Source organism: Sciurus carolinensis, chromosome 3, assembly GCF_902686445.1.
Source record: "Sciurus carolinensis chromosome 3, mSciCar1.2, whole genome shotgun sequence".
Lineage (NCBI taxonomy): Eukaryota > Metazoa > Chordata > Mammalia > Rodentia > Sciuridae > Sciurus > Sciurus carolinensis.
Window position 1 is genome coordinate 10987562 of NC_062215.1, and position 27986 is coordinate 11015547.

The 27986-nt window shown below is 37.7% G+C and overlaps 1 protein-coding gene across 4 annotated transcripts in view; it reads left to right on the forward strand.

Moving 5' to 3' along the window:
- Positions 1-27986, forward strand: part of LOC124979828 (ABC-type organic anion transporter ABCA8-like) — a 70349-nt gene that overhangs the window by 10854 nt on the left and 31509 nt on the right. For all 4 annotated transcript variants that reach the window (XM_047544591.1, XM_047544593.1, XM_047544592.1 and 1 more), the window contains 15 exons: positions 2342-2503; positions 7229-7332; positions 7919-8145; positions 10084-10225; positions 10534-10719; positions 11766-11913; positions 13150-13318; positions 14608-14666; positions 15360-15470; positions 16269-16444; positions 16907-17026; positions 17415-17553; positions 18127-18217; positions 21351-21490; positions 23009-23128. In XM_047544591.1, coding sequence (XP_047400547.1) covers positions 2342-2503; positions 7229-7332; positions 7919-8145; positions 10084-10225; positions 10534-10719; positions 11766-11913; positions 13150-13318; positions 14608-14666; positions 15360-15470; positions 16269-16444; positions 16907-17026; positions 17415-17553; positions 18127-18217; positions 21351-21490; positions 23009-23128 — 2094 coding nt within the window. The remainder of the gene's footprint in view (positions 1-2341; positions 2504-7228; positions 7333-7918; positions 8146-10083; positions 10226-10533; positions 10720-11765; positions 11914-13149; positions 13319-14607; positions 14667-15359; positions 15471-16268; positions 16445-16906; positions 17027-17414; positions 17554-18126; positions 18218-21350; positions 21491-23008; positions 23129-27986) is intronic.

Genomic DNA, 27986 nt, shown 5'->3' on the forward strand with positions numbered 1-27986 from the left:
CAGAGTAGCACAGAGGCCACAGAACTGAACTTAAAGAGTCGGGACACTGATAATGAAGGGTTGTCCTGTGACTCTGTGACTGTAGTACCTCTGGCAAGTCGTTGGCTTCTCTGAATTCATTATCATCAGATACAAAGTAAGATTAATAGCGTTGTATTTTCCATGCATATTTCCGTTGAGAGAGAGAGAGAATTCCAGCTTGACCTGTCTTCCAAGGAAAGTCGTGTTTAACTTAAAGAAGCACAGGATTGGATGCAGGGCTGGCCGGGGGGTTAAGGCCAGCAGAGGATGAAATATCCTCCACCTTTGAGGCCGTCATCTCAGGTGCTGGCTTCATTCAAGCTTGGCTCTTCCTGCACAGAGGCAGAGTCGGTTTGCAGATCTAGATTTAAGCTCAACTGGATACGCAGCTACAATGAAAGAAGCACAGATCTGTCCCTATAGTTCACAATAAATTCAGGAATTGTATCCATTGGAACAAATGGGTGACTGTGCATTTAGTTTTGCTATCAGTCCACCAAGGTCTGTTCCCTTTGGATAGGAGAATGCAGTAGGGTCATTACCCATTGGTTGGGTTCCCAGGTCACCGTGAACACCCCATCCAAGTTAGTATGTGAGCAAAGGAAGGGCAGCATCCCAAATGAATCTGAGTGTGTTTTTATTAGGAGTATTGGATGTCGGCAGATAAAAATGACATGTGTTCTTTACAAATAGAAATGCATAAATCAGAGGGGAATCTATGTACCCTGTAACTAAGAGTTGAGTTGTAACTTCAAAGTGACTTAGGGATTGCAGAACTTTGTGATTACACTAAAAAGCATGGATCTGTTCAGTCCCAAGGCTGAATTTTGTGGTATGTGAATTATACATGAGTTTAAGAGAAGTAAACAAAAACATGACTTGGACGGTACTGGGTGTTAATTTTCTGCACCATAATCCTCACAAAGGGCATAACTGCAAGGGAAACCTATGGATCTTGCTCCTCCCAGTCTCAGGAAGTTTAGATCAACTCTCTTTCTTTTTTCGTCAACCTCTGTGCAGCCCAGGCAACCATTAATGTTGGGCTTGAATTCAGACCCTCTCACTGGAGTCACTATCCACAAGTCCAGCCTCTCCGTAGCGTGTGTTGAGGTGTCGGTTATCTGGAGTCTCTGTGGCCTCGGTTGCCAAGCCGCTATGGGCTCTTCTTTCCTGCCTGTGCATATTTCACTGCACACTACCAGGCCAGGTGGACATGAAGCCTCCCAAACCTGCTTTCCATCGACCTCACCCACCATTACACCACTGCTAACACCTGGGTCTGCATGTCTGCATCCACTGCTGATTCAGGAGGGTACGCCGACCCCAACTCTGCACCGGCAGTCCACCTCCCAGCCTGGGCGGAGAAGGGTTTGCCTTCACATCCTGTTTCATAGGCAGCTTCCCGAAGACCCCAATCTCGTGAAGTTGCGCTTCTCACAACACTGATTCCAACACACGTCAATGATGATGACAATATCCATTAGATACAGCCACGTGCTGAATTTTTACAAAGACTTTATTCTGTACTAATCGAATGTTATTTTGCTATAATAATATTATTCTGTACTTTATGATTCTGTATCCCATTAATATTCTGAAATAATACTAGATCTCATTAAGTGCAGCTTATAAATATGGAAATTGAATAAAAACAGTGACTTACTCATCATACAGATTTAAGGAAGAGATTTCAGAATAAATCGATTCTGTCAAAATGCATACTGCCTCCACCTCTGCCTTTGACACTTGAACCCAGGACTTCTCTTGTATTCCTTTCTATTCTCTTAGTCTCAATGAGACATCTAGATAGCATTGAACATGAGCTCTGGAAAAAGGGATTCTTTTAAGTTATGTCAACATAGGCACTCCACATATTTTGAAAAATTTCTCTCTCTTTTTTTTTTTTTTGAGCTTCTTATCTTTACTGTCAGAATTTGTACAGGAAAATAACTGTAGTTATTTCCAGTATCAACAAGTGCCTAATTGTATATCTATATGCAATTTTAGATTTATTAGAATACTAATTCTTCTACAAACTGCTTAATTGCTATAGTATGATATGTGATGCTATTGAAATTGGCTCAATAGTCACAACATGTGGAAGAAAAATAACTAAATTTTATGTATTCATTCTGATGATATCTAAATGGAACTTGAGAAAAATCTTCCCCCAACATTTTAGATTTCATGACTTATCCAAAGTCAGTATATGATTTCATTTTATTTTCATAAAGAACTCTAGTAAAAGCCATTGAACATGACACCTTGAAGATGAGCCTCCTGGTGATTTACTCATAACATCCTCTTCTCTTCATGGCAGGTGAAGAAGTCATGGGACTAGCAGATGAAGAAAGCATTAAAGAATTAGCAGCAGATTATTATGGTGAAATAGTAAAAATCATCTTTACAAACACATACTCGTATCATCTGAAATTCTTGGGATCCAGAATCCCGGTAGGGAAGGAACACAAGGACCATGAAGGTAACTTTCCAGTCATGTGATTCCACTGATCACTATCTCGTTTGTGTCTGAGCCATTCATGGGAATAGATGCCAGTATGTCAAGTTAGAGCATCTCTGTCTATTGTGGTGATGTCCATGTCATTCCACACATTTAAAAAAGTGCATTCATTTTTGGGTACACTAACATATTCAATATATGACCACTATATATGGATATATATATGTATATATGCATATATATATCCAGACACTAACTTATGCATATACATATATACACATATACATATACACATATATTATCTGTGATATAGTTGTAATATATGATTGTTAAGGTAAAATAAAATTTATGGATAAAACAGAACAAACTTCCCTTTAAATGCTTACGTTAGTCCATATGAAAGTAAGAGCAATTCCCAAAAGTCTAAAATGAAGAGGGCATCAAACCCAGCATTAATAGGTTATTATTTATGTTATATGACTTTGCCAAGCTCAGCAACTAAGAGGTTTGGGTTTTAGTAGCTCTGTGAGAACTGAGTAGAATATCTTCGGTTTGTGTGAGATGAAGTTTCCTGCATTAATTTGGAATTTGGTGGCTGTGTACTCAACAAAGAGTAGACCAAAAAAGAATCACCTGTTTGCAAAGGAAGAATAAAAAGAAGCTTGTTTATCTTCCCTTGGGCTCTGAAATGATTAAAAGAGAATTCTTCAAAAAATTATAGCTTTCAGTCACCTTCTCCTGGGTTTAGAGTTCTTTCTTGCTTTGACCAGCTATCTAGTCTGAGGAATCCCAATTAAAAACCATAAATAAAGTGATCCTTGGTTAGCCAGGCACTATAGTGACTGGCAGAGGATATTATAAATTTTCTCTAGCAAAATACAGCCTCAACTCAAGCAGCAAAGATAAAATATCTCTAAATGTAAATTTACTATTCAACATGTAAAAACAAGGCACCATGAGAGTCCAGAGAATTCCCCAAGCTAAATATATGTGTGTGTGTGTGTGTGTGTGTGTGTGTATCTATATCCCAGTGGAATTATAAAACTGAAAATATAAGTCTAAAAGGTTGAAGAAATACAAATTGTATAAAATATGAACAAGAACTAGTTGGAACCTGTGATTTTTTTCAAAAAAGATACCACTAACTAATTAACTAAATAATAAGCAATGGCAACTAAAATGTTCTCCTGGAGAAAAGAAATAAATTTTGTAGGAAAGCTAAGGTCACCCTTACGGAAAAAGTATAAAAGTTTATTTTAAAAGACCATCCTAGGGACTTTTGTCCAGTTAGTGTCCCACGGCTCACCCATGATCGCAAACTTGGCGAGAGGTCACGGTCGTGCGTGGAGAAGTGGAGGCGCTCAGCGACCTCTCTGCTCGGGGTCTCAGAGGGAGGAAATGAGGCCCACGACCTCCAGGATCTCGGGAGGCCCTGCAGGAGAATCTGCTTCCGAGACTGTTGACATGGTTGAGGGAATTCGGCTCCTTGCAGCCACAGGACTGAGGTTATGTCTTTGTTGACTGTCAGTGGGGTCACCCTCTGGACTCGTGGGGACCCTGTCTGGTTCTTGTCCAACACTGCTCCGTCCTAAAAGCCAGCCACGGCACGAGTCTCTTCCTTGCTTCAGAACTTCGACTTTCCCTGTGCTGCAACTTAGAAATTCTCTGCTTTTTAAAAGAGCTCATGTGATTAGATTAGGCCCTCGGGGGATGGTTTCCTCTGGCAGATTGTACCTCTTCATAAAACCGTGGGGCGCTCTAGCATCATGTTCAGCGTTTCTTTCCCCCACACTGGGAGGACAGGGGATCAAATCAGGGTGACAGTCATGGTGGGGCATCACTTGTAGAATTCTGCTTACTAAGATGTAGATGCTGCCTCAATTGCTTCATGAATAGATTGTGATTCCAATCAGAGAAATAATAGATTTTTTTCTATCTCAACCAAGTATTCAAACTACTTATTTTTAAAAACAAAAATAAGACTATGTTACTGCCACACGTGAATAGGCCAATGACAGAGAAAAGAGAATCCCCCCCAAATTCTCACATAAACGTGGAAACTTATATATGACTGAGAGGACATTGTCGATTACTACTGGGAACTGCAGGGAAAATTGTCTCTCCATAAAGAACAAAATAAAATAATCTCATACAGAACAACCGATTCTAGGTAAAAAAATTGAATGAGAAGAGTCCTGTAAAACTTTCGGAAGTCATTATTTGAGAATACCTTTATAACTATTGGGTAGGGAGGAATTTTTTGCAAAATAAAAAACATCTAAACTATAAAATAAAAGATTGATAAATTCACATAGATCAAAATCAAGGAATCCTCATTATCCGAAAACACCGTGTAGATAGTGAGAAATTAAAGTTGAAAAAATATTTTGAAAAGAAATAATACTAGCAAAAGATGAATTCTAGGATATATAAAGATTTTCTTTGAATAGATAAGAAAAAGACCTCAAATAGGACATTATCAAAAGACATAGCAGGTATTTCATAAAACATGAAACACAGATTGATAATAAGCACATGGAGGGATTCTTGCCTGCATTAACAATCAGAGAACTGTATTTTGAAACTACTTGTGACTTCATTTCACATTCATCAGATTGGCAAAAATTAACAAATACTACGAAGTATTGACTAGGTTATGTAGCAAAGAGAATAGATATCCAATATCATACAATTTTCCAAATTCTGCAAAAATTGAGAAATTTTATTTTTAAAGTTCAAGATGTGAATAACACACAACCCATCATCATAAAAATATTTTTAGTAAAGCTCACATCCTTATGTTAAAGACTGGTTACCCATTCTCCTCTCCTTTCTGAGAGCATAGGAAGCTATTATCAAAGAGCCAGACCCAAGGCATTTAAAACCAAGTGTGAATTCCTCATCTTTCTTCACCTGCTTCTGCAAACAGAATAAGTAACATGTAATAGTGCAGGAAACTCATTTCATTTGGAGATCCTTAGTCGAATGTGGAATAGAATATACCCCAACCTCCTATAAGAGAGCCTTGCTGAACTTGTAACCTGAGTAAGAATAAGCTTTTGTGGTGATAAGTTGAGATTGAGAGGTCATTTGTTGCTGTAGCATATCATATATCATAGACTGTCCTGACTGATACACACATATTCATAAGAAGATATCTATAAGGATATCCACAGCAAGAGAGACTTTTTTTTTTTTTAATGGGAGTTGGGGATAACAGTAAAAAGAAAAAAAGGAAGAACACAAATATCATCAACAGGAGAATAAATAAATACATAGATTGGTTCACATTGCTGCAGTGGGATTTCATAATAAAAAGAAGAAAGAAATAGGGCTATTTATGCAGATTCCAAAGTCAGAAAATATCACAATTGAAGCAAAGTACAGAATGATGAATATAATGAGATCTATGGATTAAATAGAGTTTGTGTTTAAAAATTACTTATATAGTTTAGGGTGTACAATAAAAGCTTAAAGACATACATAAAAATGAAGTTCAGAAACATTGTTAGCTAGCTAAAGGCTTGGTGCTCTGGAAAGAACATTTAGACAGTCCGCAGGGAAGTTCAACTGTATTTGTAATAATTTATTTTTAAAGTTTGGCAGTAGGTACATATGTGTCTATTTTTATAATATTTGTAAATCTGAACGATTTCAAAATAATTTTTAAATATTTAAAATCCTGATACAATATGCATTTTGTTCCTATATTTAATTTTAGTTAATCTTATTAAAGAATATCACCTTACTATGACTTCATTAAATATATTGTAAGTATATTCAACATATTAAATATAGTTAAAGCTACATTAAATATGTTAATATCAGTGGACTGGTAGATTTTTTTTTTTTTCTAAATAAACCTTTCTCTTCAAAAGACATTCTGATTGACATGATTTAAGCATAGTGGGTTCCCTTATTCAAACTTCCATTCAGCCATCCGTTATACCTGTGTTGTACCTAATGTTGGAACAAGCGGTAGTCCAGTGTTTTTCAATGCATACTAGATCCTGCTGTTTTGAAGAATAGTGTGTGGTTTAGATATGAGGTGTCCCCAAAAAGCTCAAGTGTTGGAAAATGCAAAAAAATTTAGAGGTGAACTGATCGGGTGGTGAGAGCATTAACCTAATTGGTGCATTGCTCCACTTGAATGGATTAACTTGTTGGTCACTGTAGGCAGGAAGGGTGTGGGTGAGAGGTAGACCACTGGGAGCATGCCTTTGGGGGATATGTTTTGTCCCTGGTGAGTAGAACTCCCTGTTTCCTGGTTGCCACGTCCTGGGCTGCTTTCCTCCACCATGCCCTCTGCCACGATGTTCTGCCTCACCTCAGGCCCAGAGCTATGGAGTCAGCCATCAGAGCTCTGAAACCATGAGCGTCAAGCTTTATTCTTGTCAGGTCTTTTGGTCACAGAGGTGAAAAAGCTGTCGAAAACTGATAGTAAAAAAAAAAATATTGTTTGCACAATACAAAAGCAGAAAGGAGTTCCACAGAATTCTTGATTGACAGAGAAGCACAAAAGGTGGTCTGAGGAAACTGACTACAGGGGTGTTGATCCCAGGCGGAACATTCCCTAGGTCAGCTCTGCCTGACTCATGTGGAGAATCATTACTATCCCTTGTGTTTTCATATGTTTTTGAGTCAAAATAAGTCCTATTTGAATAATGGGCCACTGTCAAGTCCATTTCCTGTGATCAGGATCAACATAACCCTAGTGATAGTTTCTTTTCTTTTTTATTCACGAAGCTCATTGTTTTGAAACGTTGGACGATGTTGAATGTTACATCTCAATATTCTGGAAGGAAGGTTTCGTGGCTCTTCAAGCTGCCATTAATGCTGCTATTATAGAAGTGAGTACAAACTGTTCCATGAAAACTTATTTTCCCTGCAAAGGGATGATACTAGAGGCACTAGAAGTTCATGGAAAAAAATATAAATGGCTAGCCCTGTTCTTTGATTTAATCCTTTGTAGCATTACCACAAAGTTTACTAAAGTTGATACACATCGTTAGGATATAATAAGGAAATCAATAGAACAGAAGTAGGTTCTCATGGGCATATAAACAAGTCCTCGTAAATAAGCAAATTTCCCAGCCGAGAATGCTGTGGAAGGGCTCTTATTGAAATTGGCAGTTACACTTGAAGTTTGAGGTGAGGGGTTTGTGAAATATAAGGTCAGAAAAGGCATTGCAAACAAGTCATGAAGTGACATTCTGTGGGGAAATAGTCAAACAGTGAATTCTAAGACTTCTGGGAACCTGGAATGGCTGGACTCCAGAATCCCAGTGGGCCAGTGCCGGACACAGATGTGGAACTGTAGGCTAGCCTCAGATCCTGACAGGATGGCACATTTCTAGGAAAAGAGACGGTGAAGACAAACAGGAAGATGAAACATCACTCAGGGTGGAAATGTTAATTTTTATCATCTTTCATCAGACCACTACGAATCGTTCGGCGATGGAGGAGCTGCTGTCAGTTACTGGAAAATACATGAAGATACAGCCCTTCGTCAGTCAAGGAGGAGTTATGACTGATTTTTTCATTTTCTTCTGCATCGTCTCCTTCTCCCCGTTCATTTACTACGCGTCTATCAATGTCACAAGGGAGAGGAAGAAGATGAAGGGACTGATGGCCATGATGGGCCTGCGGGATTCGGCATTCTGGTGAGTCGGCTGTAGCACCAGCCTGTCCGTGGAGACACTCGGGAAAAGTGGGCCTCTCCATTGCGTCTTTATTAAAACCCTCAGATTTTCTAACTTTTCCCTTTATCCCTCTGAATGCAATAAGTTACCCTGGGTACAATGTTTACCAGGAGGAGGCTGAATGTGACTGTGTTTCCCTGAGTGAAGAAGGAACCCCAATTAGGTTTAGGTTGCTGGGTGATTGTGACAATGGAGACGGCCACTGAGCCTACTGACAAGAGGGAGTTGGGAAAGACAACACTGCCAGAGAGAAGTGGAATTCCAACTGCGCTGGGAAGGAAAGGGCAAGAAGTCAAGGATCAGGAGCTCCTTTGAGGCTGAAGAACAGGTAGTGTCTCTGGGGCCATGAGAGGGCAGAATAGGGTTGTGGATAGGGACTGGCTAGTTTGATCTTAAAGTTGAAGGTTGAGTAATTCCAAGAGCAGACAAGGTTCTGTGCGAGATCTTAGGAGTAATTAATTGACAGGGCATGGAGCTGATGTTTATAGGGAGAAGGAAGTAAAATCACAGTGGAGCTAGGGAGAGAGGCGGGTCGTGCACATTGTGATTGATTAAGAGTTAGCGTTCCTTCCGTGCTAAAATCCTAAAAATCAGTACTGAACTCTTTATTCAACTAATATCAGAGGAAAATATAGCAGAGCACTGCAATCTGGATATTCTATAGCCAAACACCTAGACTTGAGACTGTTAATATCCCTGTTCAGTAGGTTCTCTGTCAATAACATGAGTCGAACATAGAAATGGCATTTCTGCCTAGAGAAGCAGATGATTTAATATTTGCCAAGTTCATAAAACATTGCCCAACACATAATCATTGCTATAGGTGTGAGATATTATTGTGTTGGTTTTGCAGCTGTTTCTGATTTTTAAAATTATCATTACTTCATTATACTTTTCTAAAGAACATCGTACAAAAAGATAAATTGATGAGGAAAGCATAATGGACTCTTCGGATGGTATTACTTTTAGCATTCTACCTAATGGAATTAAGGACAAGTGTATAGACTAGTTGATGTCTCCATCCAGAGAAAGATGAAAGTAGCTTTGGGTCAGAGAAGTGACAGAATTTCACAATAGGAGGAATTTCTTATCTCCAAGGAAGTTTACGAAGCTTCTCACGCTGAGTCTCTAGAGAGGAAAGGATCAGCAGGGATTCACAGAGGTGATATCCTGAACTAAAACAGTGCCCCACAGCGTCACCGTGCCAAGTCCCCACCACAACATAACTTTCTATTGTCCAGAAAAATAAAGGGGTAAAGGGTGGTTACAGAGTTTTCCCACAGTCACAGGGTAAGAATGTCCAAAATGAAATGTCGCAACCAAAATCCATCAGGCTGGAAACCTAATTATTTCCCCACAATGATGTGCGTTTGTGGGCACGTGTGTGTTCCTGAAATCATTTTTGGAAAAAAAAAAAAAAACAATTCTTAATCCCTTATGAATTCCGTCCAAAAGTTTTGTAACAGCATGTTCTAGAATATGCAGTAAACATCTGCTGAGTGAGAGCATGGTGGCTGAATGAGTGAGTGGCAAATGAACAATGAAAAATTATGTTAGGCCAGGCACGGTGGTGCATGCCTGCAATCCCATCAGCTGGGGAGGCCGAGGCGGGAGAATCGTGAGTTCAAAGCCAGCCTCCAGCAAAAGCGAGACGCTAAGCAACTCGTGAGACCCTGTCTCTGAATAAAATACAAAATAGGGCTGGGGATGTTAACTGTTAATCAAATATATATTTGATGTTGCAAGCACATTGTTGTGAATTCTAGTCACACCATGTTCAGTGTCCCTGAGTTCAATCCCCGATAACCTCCCCCAAAAATATATATTGTAGAATGCCTTGTGGGTTCTCCTTTTCCACAGAACGCTAAGTACTAAAACAAAACTTTGTTTCCACACCAGGCTCTCCTGGGGTTTGCTCTATGCTGGCTTCATCTTCGTTATGGCCCTTTTCTTGGCACTTATTATAAAATCTATCCAGTTTTTCATTCTGACCAACTTCATGGTGATTTTTATCCTTTTTCTCCTTTACGGATTGTCACTGGTGAGTTGAATTAAATTTCTCCCTGTCCCTCTCTTGCCCTAAGAATCAAGTTGTTGGTTTCAGATGTACTTAGTCTATATACCTGTTTTCTGCCTGCTCTGTTTGCATGCAAAAATCTATAAATAGGTACAATTGAATTAGTATTGCTTTGTAAAGCCAGTTTTTAATACAATTTGCCAAATGTTAGTTTCGTGAATTATATGCAAACTAATGATAAAATTAAAATGTTATATGTCAACTCCCTCCTGTTACCATGCTACTAGTAATTCCTGGAGGAACCTGAACCCCCTGGGTCTTCTCTCCTTTAGATTGCTCTGGCTTTCTTGATGAGCGTCTTGGTGAAGAAGTCTTTCCTCAGCAGCTTGGTAGTGTTCCTTCTTACTGTCTTCTGGGGGAACCTGGGATTCACAGCTTTGTACAGATACCTCCCTGTGTCCTTGGAGTGGATTTTCAGTTTTCTTAGCCCATTTGCCTTCACCCTTGGAATGTCCCAGGTAAGAAGCCATCTGATGGTTCATAGATAGGATCTTTCTTCTCTGGAAGAGTCTCATGTTCAGCATGGTAAGATTTAAAACCCTCATCTAGACTTCTTGATTTTGCAAAGCTGAACTTTTAAAAACTTTGAAAGTACTCATCTCAGCAAAATAAACCATTTAGAAAGGTGGGGGTGGGGTGAATGATCAACACATAATTCTTTAGAGACCATATAAAGGGTTTTTGTTAGCTGTTCATCAAATATATATCTGATGTTGCAAGCACGTTGTTGTGAACTCTAGTCACACCATGTACAGTAGGACCCTGGGTTTCTTCCTCCCCTCTAAGGTAACTTTGTGCCCAGGGATTCATATCTTCTATCCCCTTTCTTCTGGACCCGCTCCAGCCTCTGGTGACCGCTCTTCTACTCTGCATTTCTGTAACTTCAGCTTCTGTTCATATTTTGATTTAGCAACTGAAGACAACATACGACCATCAAACACCAAGTAAAATACCATCAAGTTAAAAACACCTTGAAAATCCGTTAATTAACTAGTAAACTGTTTATTTTCATAAAAATTTTATTTTTATTGAACGCACCTTGCCTTCCCTCCAAATAAATTGTGATGCCAATCATCAACTATCTGGTATTTAGTGCTTAAGAAAAGAATTGTTAATTATAAAGCACTCCTTCACTTGGATATCATAGACCCACCCACTTTCCCTACTGGGGATTTTTAAACATACCAGTGTTATTTTTTCCAGAATAAAAATTCTCAGGACTCACCCCATCTTTTGACTGTGTCCTATTTGGTAAAAGTCTAAATTCAAGATCTAGTGCCATCTTTTGCCATGTTTCCCTACCTCCTCCGAATGCTCCAATTTCATTTAGAACACACTTTCCATCATTGAAGTTATTAAACAGTGTTATAGTTTCTCAAATGTCCATGCCTTCTGATACATTTGACAACCATAAAGTAGTCCATCTCCTTATTTAAAGTTCTATGAGACAATACGTAACTATTTTATTCCTGCACTAATTTATCTTTTTTTTTTTAATTTTCAGCTCTTACACTTGGACTATGACTTAAATTCGAATGCATTTCTCCATGCATCGGACGGCTCAAATCTAATTATAGCAACAAATTTCATGTTGGCATTTGACACTTTCCTCTATCTGGCATTGATGATGTACTTTGAAAAAATTCTGCCAAGTGAGTGGTGATATGATTAAAATCAAACATCAGTTGAATAATGCTCTTTCCTAGAACAGATTTCCTAAACCATGTGCAAATTATATGTTAAAAACCACTTTGTGGGACTAGAGTTGTGACTCTGTGGTAAAGCCTTTGCCTCACATCTGTGAGGCACTGGGTTCAAACCTCAGCAGTACAATAAATAAATATATATATATATATATATATATATATATATATATAATAAAGGTATTGTGTCCATCTACAACTAAAAAAAATTTTTAATAAGAACTACTTTGTGTATCAATAGGAAGGAGATAAACAGAGTTGTCAGCATTAGTCCTTCATGTCTTCCTTGCCTTGATACTCTTTAGAACTGAAGTCTGAATTTCATGTATTAAATCACTAACCTTTGCTTGAACTTCAATCCTCTTAAGTTATTTTTAAGGAGATGCTTAGAAATCTCATTCCTAAATGGGTCTGTTAATCATGAAAATTTAGGGCTGCCATGCTAGTTAGCATGGCAGTTTGGAACCTTGGCTCTCCATCTGAAACACAGAAATCTAGAATTTTTTTTTAATTGGAATTGCAGTAGTACTGGAGATTGCACCTGGGCCTCATGCATGCTGGGCAAACTCTCTATCACTGAGTTGCATCCCCAGAAAATCATAAACTTGCTTCCAAGGAAAGTTATTATTTAGGGATGAGATAAAACAGAAATATAAAGTTGCCTTTTAGAAATTCCACTCTGTTAAAGTTTGAATAATTTTTTTTGCCCCATTCTTCCCCTTTCTTACAAATGTACTTTCCTTTGCTAATAAAATGACACAGAATTCAACAGACCCAGAAAAGTTTGCATTTTTATTCCAACATCTGACTTCATTGAGGTTAAGGAAATTTTGAGTATTTATTAAAATTGCTCCTGAAAGCTTTTTAATCACAGTTTCATTGCTTCCTATAGGGGTAACTATTATAATGGGGATATCTTGGTGATTTTTTTTTTCCTTATGAAGTTGCACATGTCAAAACATGCTTGATGGGACTAAGGCATAGCTTAATAGTACAGCACATTCTTTAGCAGGCATGAGGACCTGGGTTTAATACCAAGCACCAACAGTAAACACAAAAAAGCATTGCCTTCCATTGACCAACAAGGCTTCGCAGCAAAGGGGTTGTATTGCCAGGCTGCATTAATGTCACTCCTCCCTAAAAGTGATGGTTGACCTTGTATTTAATTGTCTTCTGGTCGTGCAGATGAATTCGGACATAAACGTTCACCCTTGTTTTTCCTGAAGTCCTCATTTTGGTCACGACAACCACAGGCTGATCGTGTGATCCTCGAAGATGAAATAGATTCTAGTCCTTCATCAAATGACTCTTTTGAACCAATGTCTCCAGAATTCCGAGGGAAAGAAGCCATCAGGTAACAAGGATCTTGGTAGAGAACAGGCCAAGGCTGGGGAGCTAAGAGTTAGCATCTGAGTCAAGCAGAGCTCTCCCTGGGCTCTGTAGAGGTCACCACCCCAAACTACCCAGGACACATGCATCACCTCCCACTTTAGAGAAATCCCTTCCGCCCCTTGTAGTGTTGGCATCTACATTAAATAGGAACTTCTGTTTTGCCAGTGAGGACAGGTCAACAAAACTCTTGCTTGGATTCTCAGTCTTTTTGTTCATTTCTTTCTGTCTCCATCCTTAACCTTCCTCAATTCTTTGGCAACATTTGCTCATACTTCATACACATTGCATTTATGATACTTCTCATTTTTTGACAGTAAAATGGGATCAAAGTAGAAATGAGAAAACCTAATTAAATAGTTTAATGTGAATAAAACCTGACTTGTCTGATGAACAGTAGATGACAAAATAACATAAATTTAATTTCATTTGTGGATTCCACTTACCCACTAGAATAAAAGCATGCAGATAAAATATCTGGCATTCCAGATTTATGATAGCACCCAGCTTATGTTAATTCCATTCCTTTCTATTGCCACCACCACCATCTTGTAACCAACGTTCTCTTAAGCTTGTTGGATATTAACCATGAGTCAAGCCTTGTGCATGTAAGGTGAAATATTTTATGTACCCTGCAACACAATCCTAAAACATTCCAAATTCTCAGGTTGTAAATACTGAAACTTACCTGGATCTAGTACATTGGTTAAGATAACAGAGTAGCCAGTTGGTGCAGAGGGCATGAGTCAGGTGGGTAGCCCTGTGAGACCCCTGCCTCATTGTGGTGATGCACGGCCTCTCTTCTTTGGTTACCTTTTAAGGGTTCTCCAGAGATGGAGACTCAAGAGACCACCAGCCTGTGCCCGTGGTTCATGCTGACCCTTCCAGTGTTGGTTGCCCAAGTTCTCTCTTGGTCTGGCTTCCTTAGCTTTACAGTCCAGAAATGATCCTGTTCTCTATTAACCGATGTTAGACCATGCCCCAATCTAGGGAATCAGAGTCTACTGATAAGACCCAAGCACAACGTTTTAAAACTCATCAGGTGAGGCTAATGCCCAGCCAGAACTGGAGTATTCTGCAGGATTCTTGAAGAATTCTGAGCCACAGCCAGAACTGCATGAGAGTGATTACTACCTCTCCTTCTATCCTGAAGATCAGATTCATCTGATTCTGGCAGCAAACTAGAATTACAGACCAAAGAGAACTGTCACCTTGAAGTAGCTCTTCTTTTTCTTTTCTTTTCTCTTTTTTCAGAATCAGAAATGTTACAAAAGAATATAAAGGAAAACCTGATAAAATAGAAGCTTTGAAAGGTAAAAAAAAAAAAAAAAATTCTTATATTGGTGTCAATTTATGATTTAAATTCAAATTGTTTTGCTTTTGTTGAGCAATTAATGATAGTATCTCAGATTTTAAAAGTTATTTGAACCACATCATAAAATTTCCCTTCTAACACATCACTTTTACTTTATGAAAATTAGAAAAAGTGAGGGTTTTAGAATTACATGTATTTAAAATCTATACTAAGGTAGCCTACAGATATTTTTCCTACAAACTCAAATTTTTCTTCTATAATCCAAAAGCTATTGGTAGATACTATATTTTTTCTTTTTCTGAAAGGAGAAACTTACCTGGTGGAAGTTTTACCCATGTGACTGTTTGTTACTGATCTCTTCTCCCATTCAATAAATATTAATATCCACCAACCATATGCCAGGCAATGGTAATGAATTTAAGAGTATAAGGCATGTTTCATTCATTTAAATCAAGTAATTTAAAAATTTTTAGAAAGATTATTTTGAAAAATAAGTTTATCAAGGGTATTTTTATTTTTAACGTAAAACAACGTATTCATGCTAGAAAACACAACCATTCAAGGAAATAAAGTAACAATTTGTTGGCTCCATAACAGAGTGTTATTTTTGATTTTTACTATTTTCCTTCCTTCCTCCCATCTCTTCTCCTTCCTTCTTTTATCCTCCTTTCTTTTCCTTTTTTCCTCCTAGATCTGGTATTTGACATTTATGAAGGCCAAATCACTGCAATACTTGGTCACAGTGGAGCTGGAAAATCAACGCTGTTAAATATTCTTAGTGGGCTGTCAGTTCCCACCAAAGGTGAGTTCTTTTTTCCACAGTCAGGTTGACAAACAAGTAAGCTGCTAATATGAAATCCTCTGATTATTAACGACAAACATAAATACCAAAGAAAAATGGAAATATATGTGTAATATTGTTCTATAATGGTTTGTAATATTTAATTAGTATATATAGAATATAAGTATTTTGTGATAATTATTTTCATGGTCATTAGTTTAGCATTCCTATATGTAGCTGTCAGCTCTTGCTGTGTGACAAATACTCCTAAACTTAATGGCTGAAAATAAAAATGTTTTATTCTTTTTCACATGACTCTGTGGGTTGACTGAGCAGTTTTTCTGTTATGAACCATGTAACTGGGACTGGGTGATTTAACATGTGCCTGCTCACATATTTAAGGTTCAGATAGGACAACTGCACCTCTATTTTTGCGTGGGCTTTCACGTCTCAAGAAGCTAGCGTGGGATTCTTTACCCAATGTTCTCCATGCTCCCAGCAGCAAGAGAAGATGGCATAGTATGTAGCTGTTCATCAGCTCTGCTGGCTTCACACTTACTAAGGCCTCAGTGGGCATCTAGCCAAACCTAATCGCGAGGGGTAAGAGACATCTTCAGGAGTAACACAACCGATGGGAACTTTTTTTTTCAATTTATAGTACAACTGAAATGAAAATTCATAATGCCTCAATAGGATAAACCTTGAAGGTAAAGCAGTTTAACCTAAAATTTGATGAGTGTATTGATAGCGATTTTATGTTTTTTAGAAATAATCTGTTTTACTCATTATTATGATATTAATGTAGAATCTTTGTGATAGGTTCTGTCACCATCTACAATAATAAACTCTCAGAAATCAATGACCTAGAAAACATCATCAAGATCACTGGAGTTTGTCCACAATCCAATGTACAATTTGACTTCCTTACCGTGAGAGAAAACCTCAGGCTATTTGCTAAAATAAGAGGGATTCCACCACAAGAAGTGGAGCAAGAGGTATATAAATACATTAAAACTAACGTATTGGTCAAAATGAGATTGTTAAGTCCTATTCGCAGTGTTTTCCCTCTTTTATTAATTATCTGCGTGTGAATCCTCAGTAAATGTTGAAGAGGAAAACCTGCTTTAAGCAATAGTAAGCATTTAGACGGTTCACAATGTGCCGAGCATATTCTTAACTTTAAATGTAGAACTCATTTAGTCCTTAGAACAACGCTATGAGAGAGATGCTGTTGGTGATCCCCATTTTATGCACGTGGAAACTGAGGTTCAGAGAGATAAGCCACTTGACGGAGATTACGCAGCAGGTGAAGGTGGGGTGGCGTTCAAGGTCAGGCAGTTGGGCTACAGGATCCATGCTTTCAACCTTCACGCTTTATAACTTTGCCTCTAAAAAACTAAACAAAGGGAAAAAGAAATAAATCTTGGTTAAGACATAAAATGTTGTCTTTTGGTTAGATACAAAGAGTTTTGCTGGAATTGGAAATGAAAAATATTCAGAATGTTCTCGCTCAAAACTTAAGTGGTGGACAGAAAAGAAAACTAACCTTCGGGATTGCCATTTTAGGAGATCCTCAGGTGAGTCAAGCTAACTTGATGGGCGAATTCAAATTTTAGAAAGTAAAACGTTTTGGTGAGAGTTCAAACCTTATCATTGAAAAGGACATGTTTGATACAATATTGAAAATAAAATATTCAGAATAAGAACAAAATAGTAACCACAATACCTTTTAAATATAAAAAGGGATGGGAGATATAGCCCAATAGTACAGTGCTTGCCTGGTATGCACAAGGGTCTGGGATTAACCTTCAGTACTGTAATAAGTAAGTAAATAAATACAAATAAATAATATGGTTTTATACATTGTTTTCTGGAAGACCTTCACCTTAGGAGAAACACACACACACACACACACACACACACACACACGCACACATTTCTTCTTCACACATCCCTCCTCTGCAGATGTTCCTGTTGGATGAACCCACTGCTGGAATGGATCCCTTTTCAAGACACCGAATTTGGAACCTCCTAAAAGAGCGTAAAACAGATCGTGTGATCCTGTTTAGTACGCAGTTCATGGATGAGGCTGACATCCTGGCAGGTAATTGCTGGTTTGCATTAAATAGCCTCATGAGGACTTAAGGGTATTTGAGAAATGTGGATTGGTATTCTGAACAGCTGTATCTAATGCTGGAAATCTAGCCATCCATGGTGATCTGTACCACTGGTGGTTAGATGAACTGGGCCCAAAACATCTTGCCTCCATCCATTTCCACGTATCTTGTAAGTGTTGTGTCATTTGATTATGTGGGAGCGTGCTCTTCCAGTGAAGTAAGTAGAGTCTGTATTCTAAAGGATTAATTCTCTCAGAATAAAGACACATTAACTTGAAATATCCAAAAAATTTAAATGTTTGATCCATCAAAATGTGTTAGGTGAGGATTGTCTATAATAGAAAGTCCATCCATATAGTTGAATCTCCCTGATGAGTTATCAGAAAGATAACCTGAAGTACATAAATTAGATTAAAGTAAAGTAAGGTTCCTTGAGTCCTTACTAGCTCTGTCTCTGAAACTGTAGACAGTCCTGAACTGGAGTTAGATCATACTGCCTTTTCTTAAAAACAAATGGGAAACTTCCTAACACACTTTCTTCTCTGCTTCTTCCTTTTCAGATAGGAAAGTGTTTCTCTCCAAGGGGAAACTGAAGTGTGCAGGTTCTTCATTGTTTCTGAAGAAGAAGTGGGGGATCGGATACCAACTAAGGTAGGGCCACCAGGGAAGGATTTGCTGGTAAAGGAGAACTGGGCTTGATGGTGATTGAAGCAAACATGACAAGAAGACCTGTTATCATTATACACCAATTGCTTGCATGCACACATGCACATATTTGTGTGGAGCTATAGGTAGAGAAAGCATGTGTGTACTAGAGTTGTCGACTTTGTTGACATTTGAGATTGAGAATATACACTGGCAACAAAAGTTCAGATCAATGTGTTAGAAAATATATTCACAATGCCTGGTCTATTGAAACGTGCGTGAGGGGAACTTTTTCAACGGATATGTTCCTTCACACCCTAATCATCTCTCATCCAGTGTGTTAATATAACTTCTTAAGTAACCTACTTGCTTCCACTCCTCCAGTGCTCCCTCCTCTTTCTTGTTCTTCTCTTTTCCATTCCCCTCAATTATTAGTATTTTGAATAGTAGCATGTTGGAGCTGTCATTGATTTGGATGATACTTAACATTATTTTATTTACATCTTTGATTTTTGAGATAGGAACCATTGTTGCTTTTACTCTACAGATAAAATTATAGACTCCCTATGTGTATTAAACTATTTTGTCCTGCTAGAACAGAGTACCTGAGACTGGGTAATTTATAAAGATTAAACATTTATTTTCTACAGTTCTGGAGGCTGGAAAGTCCAAGGCCACATCTGGCATGGGCCTTTTCGCTGCATCATCCCATGGTGGAAGGAGAAAGGGCAAGAGATCACACACAGGGGTTAAACTCATCATTTTATCAGAAATCCATTCCCACAATAACTAACCCACTTCTATGACAGTGGTATTAATCTGTTCATGAAGAGAGAATCTTATGACCTAATCACCTCTTAAAGCTCCTACATCTCAACACCATTGCACTGGGATTGTTTCTAGCCCATGAACTTTGCGGGAAAGATTCAAACCATAACACTAAGTTAATATGTGATAGAGTCAGGAATTGATTTTGGATATTTTGAACTTCAAATCTAGTGTCTAAGTCCATATTTTAATTTCTATATTAATTGATTAGTTATTTTGATTTATATCACCTGTACTTAAGAAGAAAACAAAGCTAAAATGATGAGACATAACAAACAAACTTCAGTGGTTTCATTTTACCTACCAGAATCCAAACCATGTAGCCAAGTGTGTGACCTGATCTATCTTGACTCCTGTACCATGTTCTCCGACCCAATTCAACACCCTTTAGATAAAGTGAAATATTAATTGCTCCTTATGCATGTCTTACCATGATCTACACTTCCCATTGTTATTTTTTTTTTTTTTGAGGCTAGCTGTTTCCTTGAACCCAGTTAATCTTCCTGTTTTGTGAAATGTTCCAATTTTATTCTTAATTTCCTGAAGCATTTAGTTTGCATCTCTTCTTAGAAGTTGTTTAAACTCTTTGAAATTCAGTTTTTTCACTTATAAGCTGGGCATGGTAACTCCTGGTTATAAGTAAAGGTTATAGAAAAATAAGTGAGATGTGGCCTAGAATATTGTGTAATATTGAGGTCAAACAATGCTCTCAAAATAAAAGACGATAGTCGGGATCCCTGCCCAATTCATGAGTCTGTCTCTTCACGGGCCTCTGGACAGTAATTTGCATAATAACTTCATGTTCTTCTTCACAACCTGAGGTTAACAAATTATGGCTCATGGACCAAATCCAGCCCCCTTCCTGTTTTTGTAAATAAAGTTAGAGTGGGGTCCCATCTTGCAATTCTCTTGCATATTACCTATGGAACTTCTGAGACACAACAGCAGAGTTGAGTAGCTGAAACAGAGATCTCAGAGCTTTTGCAGGCAAAGTCTAAAATATTTGCTATCCAGTCATATACAGAAAAATTTGCCAAGCCCTTCCTTCCAAGGTATAAAGCTCCTGAGGAAGGACACTGTGTACCACTCACAGAGTGAGAACACCTACCTCAAGTTTTTGTAAGGGGCCAGGAAACGTTTCTAGAATTGTTTTATTTCAGGACCACATCATGGCTAATTCCCTCAGTGGATTTCACTGCTTCTATGAATAACTTATATTCTTATAAGTTCATGCATGCCTTATGAGTAAATAGAATAATTCTGACTGAAGCATTTAGCTAAATAAAACAGCTACCATTTTTAAGGGCTAAGTGTCAACATCACTATTTTTCAGTTCTTGGCAACCTTAGATGTTAGGAATCATTATTCTGTTTTACTAATGAGGAAACTGCTAAGATAGGTTAAATTAGATTTTTCAAATGATGAAAACCAAGATTCAAAGTAAAATCACTGCAGATAATATTATCTACTGTATACTCAATAACCTCGATTTAGTCAATTTTTATTTATTTGTTTGCTTTTCTACAATGGGAAAATAGTGTGGTATGTTTGAATGACTGAACTTCTCAATGAAGTTTTGTTCTTATTCGATGTTCTGGAGTTAACACTAGCAAGCAACCTAAAATTAGGGATCTCAGCTCCCCAAACCGATATTCATCCATAATTAGTTTCTCTCTATAACCTGGTTTCCTTCATAGCACTTACCACTATTGATATATTTATTGATAGTTTACTCATCTGTTTTCTTCCTGTGTCCCTAACTAGATAATTCCTTAAGAGCAGGCTAATGCTGTCTTATTCATCTTATATACTCTGAGCATTTAGTGGGATGTTTATCACATACTAAGAAATTTGCATTGAATGACTAAACTCAATAACTGAACCTGTTTGGCATCTATGACTATCAAAAGTCCCTTGTTCTTTCAAACTAGTGTGATAATCCTATTTAGCTAACTTAAACTTCTTTGAACATAATGGTCAACATTGTCCGTCTTGCTTAGTCCTGATCTTCGCTGCATTCCTGGTATTTCTACCATGTAGTTATTCTCCATTTAAGGAGCTGAATCACTAACTGACCTTCTCTGGGCACCATCTCTCAGTAATCTGACCAGTAATTCTGATTAGCTTCCTCTTTGCTTTCCTGCATTACATTTATATGATTGGGATTTTTGTCCTCTTATTTCATGTTTTTGTCCTGTTTCTTACATTAGATTTTAGCCAGTTTTCTTTGTCCTGTAGAGATTAGACTTTATTTTCATGCTATTGGAGACTATTAAATAACATACCCTCCCCCTTTTTTTTTTAACACCAGTTTGCAGTTGAATGAAATATGTGCTCGGGAAAAGATAACATCCCTTGTTAAACAGCACATCCCTGATGCCAAATTATCAGCAGAGAGTGAAGGAAAGCTTGTCTATACATTACCCTTAGAAACAACCTATAGATTTCCAGGTAATGTTTATAGAAACATGAAATTAAATATAGAAATAATATTGATAATAAAAAATAATGGTAACTTTTATAGTTAACATCATTGAGAGCTTATGATGTTGTTCAGGTATTTAAACATGATCAAATCAATAGTCAAATAATAATTGCCTATAGTGGGAAATATTATTATATTCTTATAGTAATGCTTGGGCATTTTAGAGAGCTTCTTTTAAACCTTGTTCCCCTTGTGGTATATAGAAGAACATTCTAGTAATCATAACTCTACATGAACATAAATGTTTGAAACGTCTGGCTTAACTTTGTTAAATAGCCCCATGAGAAAACTATTTCTCTTGGCCAGGCCGTTGTGATAACTTTGGGCTTTTAGGGCTAATGGACAGAAGTTTATTAATTCTGTTTGTCCTTCTGCTCCCCAACAATGAGCTCTCTGAAGGCTTACATGGAGCGGTTGAAACAATTAACTTTGCCATATGTGTGATTAACAAAGATACATAAATTATTCCATAAAGTCACTCAAATAGACATTTTATAACACAGGTATTCCTTAGAAGCATTCAGCAAAGTGTTCGTAGACTGCTAACTAGTGCATTTTTAGAGTGATTGAAATTTATCAAAAGTTTGTGAAAGTTTTAGGTAGAATGAAGAATAACACATGGTACTTGTTAGCAATGAAAATCTTCTTTTCTACCTTTCTGTATAAGATATTCTAGCTGAGAATGGAAGCTTCTAACTTTTGTGCCACCAGAATGAAACGTAGGTCTTCTGTAATTACTTTAGTCTTAGAACTGGGTTTTTATTTCTGCTTAATTACCCACTACAATTCAGGTCCACATAGGCAGGGACATTGTTCATGGCTTTATGAGCAATGACTGATGCCAAAGTATTTTTAGATGAAGGAATGGATATAAATATTGCTAGAGGGAGTAATTGCCTTCATAATTTCCTACAGGCCTAAGAAATTCTGAGTCAATTCTTTATTCTCTAATAGAACTTGTGAAATTTTTCTTCCTTTCTCAGAATAAGAAACAAATTTTAAAATGACTTAGATCCTCTGTCTACCTTTGACAGATGCTTTGTGATACAAAGAAGACTCTTCACCATCCATCTAATCCTCAAAAAATACGTTCTTCCTCTTTTGTTAGTTATAACATGAATGACTCCCATTTGCATCTGTTCTCTCAAAAGAACTCTTCAAGTAATTAGGCTTAGAGTTGAGAAATCCAAAGTTCCATAATAACTAAGTAAAAAAAAAAACTAAAATGAAATTGTAATAGAAATATAAATGAATATAAAATAATATTTGATCATGAGAGTAATGCTTGGGCTGTAGTACTATAAAATAGAAAATACATGGAATTTGGAGAATGAGATTACTTATTATGAAATGTTAGTTTTTAAAATGTCATAGACATATCTTAAGTATAACTTCATATACTTTCTTATTTTAATTTGAAAAGATGTCCTCAGTTTTCTCATGCTTTTTCTGTTCTGATTCACTGCTCTGTTTGTATTCTTTAGAACTTTACATGGATCTTGATAGCAGTCCCAGCCTGGGGATTGAGAATTATGGTGTTTCCATGACAACTTTGAATGAAGTGTTCCTGAAGTTAGAAGGAAAATCAGCAATTGATGAATCAGGTAAATACAATGCATGGAAATTATCATGTGAAAATTTTACAACAGGCAGTGCAGTTCATATGTCAAGAAGATACGTTCCAAAGATGTGACTGCAAAATGTGGTCTCCATGATTAATGCCATTCTCAGGCATTATGCAAAGATGAGATGCATCCTCTGTCAATATTGTCTTGACCGAGGGATGCATTTTCCTGCATCCAAAGCTCATTGCCCTCCTCACAGTCCAAGATCAATTTCAGACAGAACATTCTTATCTCCCTTTCTGCACACTCTGCACTTCCACTGTGTGCTGGCCTCCATAGTTTCTGATGAGAAGTTAGCACTTAGACTAATTGAGGATGCCTTGTTACTATGAGCTATTTTCTCTTACTGCTTTCAAGATTCTCTTTCTGACTTGCTTTTGACAGCTTGTTTATGTTTTTAGAGCTTTACATTTATCCCACGTGGAGTATATTGGGCATCTTGGATATGGAAATTAGTGTTTTTCATCCAATTGGGAAGTTTTTAGCCTTTTTTTTTTTTCTTTCTCTTTCTCCTCTCCTTCTGAAACTGCCATTGTTGTGGTGTTTGCTGGTGTGCTTGATAACATTCTACATTTCTCTGAGCCTCTTCATCTTCTTTGTTCTTTATTATTTATGTTCCTTAGCCAGTCTAACCTCAATTTATCTTTTGTCATGTTCACTGATTCTTCTACCTCCTGAAATGTGTTAAGTTCTGCCAGTGAAATTTTTTGTTTTTAGTTGCTACTATTTTCAACTCAAAAATTCTTATTGGGTTCTATTTTATAATGTTTTCATCTTTAATGATGTGTCCAATTTGATAAGATGAGGTTGTCATACATGGTCACTTAAAAAAATGTTGCAAATTTACAAATATTTGTGGATATCTTATGTATTACTGTAATTGACATAAATTTTTTGTGCAGCCATAAATGCATGATTTTATGATGTAAATGTTTTACATTTATTGAGACTTATTGAAGTAGTGTTTGGTCAATTTGTGAATGTTTCTTATCTGTTTAAAAACATTCACATGTAATATAAGTATATATATGTAAATATATGTAAATGCATATGTGTGCATTTACAGTACATATAGAACATATATTCTTATAGAACTTCAGTTGTATTGAGAGTTGTGTAAATGTCAGTTAAATCAAGTTGGATGATAATATTATTCAAATGTTCTATGATCTTAGTGGTTTTTCAAATTATTTTTTGCTTAGATTTTCTAACGATGATGAGTAGAGGTATTTAAATCTTCAGCTGTAACTCTGTAGGTGTCTATTTTTATCTTTTTCTCTCTTCACTTAGGTAATGTTTACTTCTTACGCTTTGAATCCCTGTTATTTTAGCATATGCCGAGGTGGGATTTGTGTCTTCCTTGTGTGTTGCCTTCATTATCCTTTCGAAGGGTCCCTTTCAACTCTGACAATGGCACTTAACCTAAGGCCCAGTTGGTCTAGTATTAATCCAGGTGCCTTGATTTTAATGTGTTTATTTGAATGGTATTTTATTCCACTGGAAATTTTTTTGCAACCTTCTGTGCTTTTAAATTCAAGGGAGTTTCTTATCGATAGTATATAGTTGAATTTTACTTTTAAACAAATCTTACAATATAGTTTTTATAAGTGGCATTTGTCCATTTACTTTTATTAAACATATTTTTCTTGGTTCATAATAGTTACACATAACATCAGGATTTATTTTTACATAATTATAAATGCATGAAGTATAGTTTGCTCCGATCAAGACCCCAGTACTTACCCTTGGCCTCCCCCTCTTACTGACCCCGTTCCCTTTCCTCTACTGACTTTCCTATTTATTCGCGTTTTTTTTATAAAATTAGTGTCTTGTGGATATACCTAATTGTGAGATTCACCCTTGGAAAGTCAAGTCAAATTCATTCCACTGTTTTTCCCTAATCCTGTTCCTCTTCCCTCCCACCTCAATCCCTTTCTTCTACTCCCCTGACCTTTCTTTTATTTCTGATTATTTTAATGTGATTATTGCTCAGGTTATGCTTAAATCTATTCTATTGGCCCCATCTATTCTTTGCTTTTTTTAACCCTTCCTGCCATGATATTTTATTAGTAATAAACAACTTGTTTCCTTATTTCTTTTTTAGCTGTAGTTTTTTGTGTTGTTTTTCATGATCACTAGGAAAATTTATTTATAATAACCTATGCTTCAATGTTGCTATACTGCTTCACACAAAATATAACTACCTTTAAGTGTATACACTCATATCTTCCCTTTTCCTTTTTGATATATTCTATCATGCATTGTAATTATATGTGCTTCTCAGTTATTATCATTGACTTATGTATGTATAAGTCAGTATCTTTATCTTTAGAGATATAGGTAGATGATTCATTGATAGAAAGGAGTGAGACACAGAGAGAATAAAACAGATTTTAATATTCTGTTTTATTTGCCCATATGTTATATCTCTATTGGGCTCCTAACTCTCCCAATCTGACATTTTATTTAGTATCATCAGCCTAAGGAACACCCTTTAGCAATTCTTGTACTGAGCAAAACATTTCCCAAATCAATACCAAATATCATCCCACAGATCAGAAAAACTTTAGAACCTCAAATAATAATTTAAGAAAAAGAAACTATAAAATTTCCTACAAACCAGTGATAAAAAAAATCTTAATTAGACATCTGATGCTGTCCCACAGACATTAGATTCTCCGGTTAGGTTTTCCAATCTTTGTTTTTCTTTGTGTTAGAAATTAGACAGTGTCTTTTAAAAAAGGAAAGAAATTGGACCATGTCTGTTTACCCATCTTCAAAATCACAGCTGTCTCCTTCACAGACTGTTCTGAAGCCAACTATTAAACTCTGCTTTCCTGATACTGTATTTTTCATCCGGATGTTTCCATTCGTTCATATTTTAATAGTTTCAGACTCTCTACTAACTTATTTATGGGCTCACTAATATTGTTCATATTTTCCAGTAGATCTGAAAATAAATCATAAATATTTTTAACACCACATGGGTCAAACCTAAGATGGGGCCACGTGCTGATGACCAACATCAGTGATGATTTTGACTGTTTTTCTTTACCCTGTCAGTTACATCTCCTGCTTCTTCACATGCTATGCAATTTCTGTTGTATCATGGACAAGTAAATTAATAATAATAATTTAAAAAAAAAACAGTAAAGACTGAAGAAAGCAATGCCCAGAAAATGTCTTGACTCTTCTTTTGTAAGGATGCCGCTATAAATTGCCGAAACGATCTGATCTGTCTTTGGCAATGTTGACTTTTGGACAGCTTTTATTCTACTCCCACCCCTAAATGAGTTGAAGGTGAAATCCAGTCTTTCCCTTCCGCATGCCGTTGAGTTATAGCGCTGAGGCTGAATTCTCCAGATCTCTCTACCACCTACAGACAACCCTGGTGCCGAAGAGCGGGAACTTCTGAGTTGGTGTAGGTGGAAGTGAAATCGAGTCATATGGGCACAAACACACAGGCGAGGCCGTCACTGGGAATTCTGAGAAGGAAGCAGCTCCAGACCACAGTGTGGAAGCTAGGATGGTGGGGAGGGAGAGGTCTAGTGTTGTTCATGGGAAAGGGCCGCTTGCAGGGGTGGACTAGAGCTCAGCAGTGTTAATTGCTTTCAGGTGCCTTTTGAAGGTGTTTTTTTTTTTTCCTTGTCCTGTGTGGGCACTAGGAGGGAGATCATTCTGGAGCCAGAATTACCTCTCTCTTAGTGATGCTGTGTTGACCTATGGTAAGGATGGGATGGGTCCCTGTATCTTTTAAGAGAACACAAATCATGCGAATCACAGGTTAAGGGCCGGGGAACTCGCTGCTTTGGCATCTCCTCAACAGAGTTGTCCTTCAGGTTGTTTTTCACTGGTTTTACTGATGCACCTGGTTTGTGAAGCTGAAAATGTTGAAGGGTGAGTGAGCAAGGCACTTACCAAGCTGCCGGTGTCCGGCAACTTATGAGTTAGGGTGGGAAAGGAGGGGAAAAGCACACACTCTCCTTATAATGGCCGTTAGGCTATGAAGTTCCAAGAGTGCATCTGCCCTTTTCCAGAGCAGGGTCCTGACTGCGCTCAGCCCCACCAAATCCCTCAGCAGCAGGATTTCCTTGACTTTCAGCCTGCCGCCCTGTTTTACTGTATTCATTATGTATCGGCTTATGTGTTTGGCGACTGGGAACAGAGGCTGACTCTCCACTCCGATGAAGCTTTGTCCCGGCCGCCGCCTCTCTGTCTTCCCGCCCTGCACGCAGATATCAGCATGATGACCAGTGCACTGTGCCAGGGCCCCTCTGTCCTCAGGTACCTCTTTCTACTCACTTATCCAGGGGATGGCTCTCGGTGGACGCTGTAGTTCACACAGGAAGACCCCGCTTACCTTCCTGATGCCTTGCAGGAGGCCCTGGGCACCCTCACATGGCTCTGTATTTCCTTCCTGCCGCAGCCTCTGGGCACTGTTCTCATGCACTTGGTGGAGCCCCGTGGGAAAGAACTGGTGGACTCATTTTGTGACTTGGGCACCATGTGATTCTAGGTGGTCATAGCAGCCCTGGTGTGACCACGAGAGTGCTTTATTCCGCTGCTGGCCCCTGGCTCATGCCTTTGATGGGCCTTCCTTCTGCCCGTCCGAGGGATGAACACCGACACAGGCATCTTCTCCCCTCTGAATGGAACGGCCCCTCTTTGGATGAGAGTTAATCTTTTTCGTTTTCATGGTGCCTCGTCTGTCTAACGGGTTAAAAACGATGACTCTTTATCACTGTAAACCATTCTTTTAAGGTGCTGTCGGCCACCATCTTGTTTGAGATCTCAATGTCTTTGTTCAGAGTGTGTGTTTCCTGTCTGCGGTTGTGCT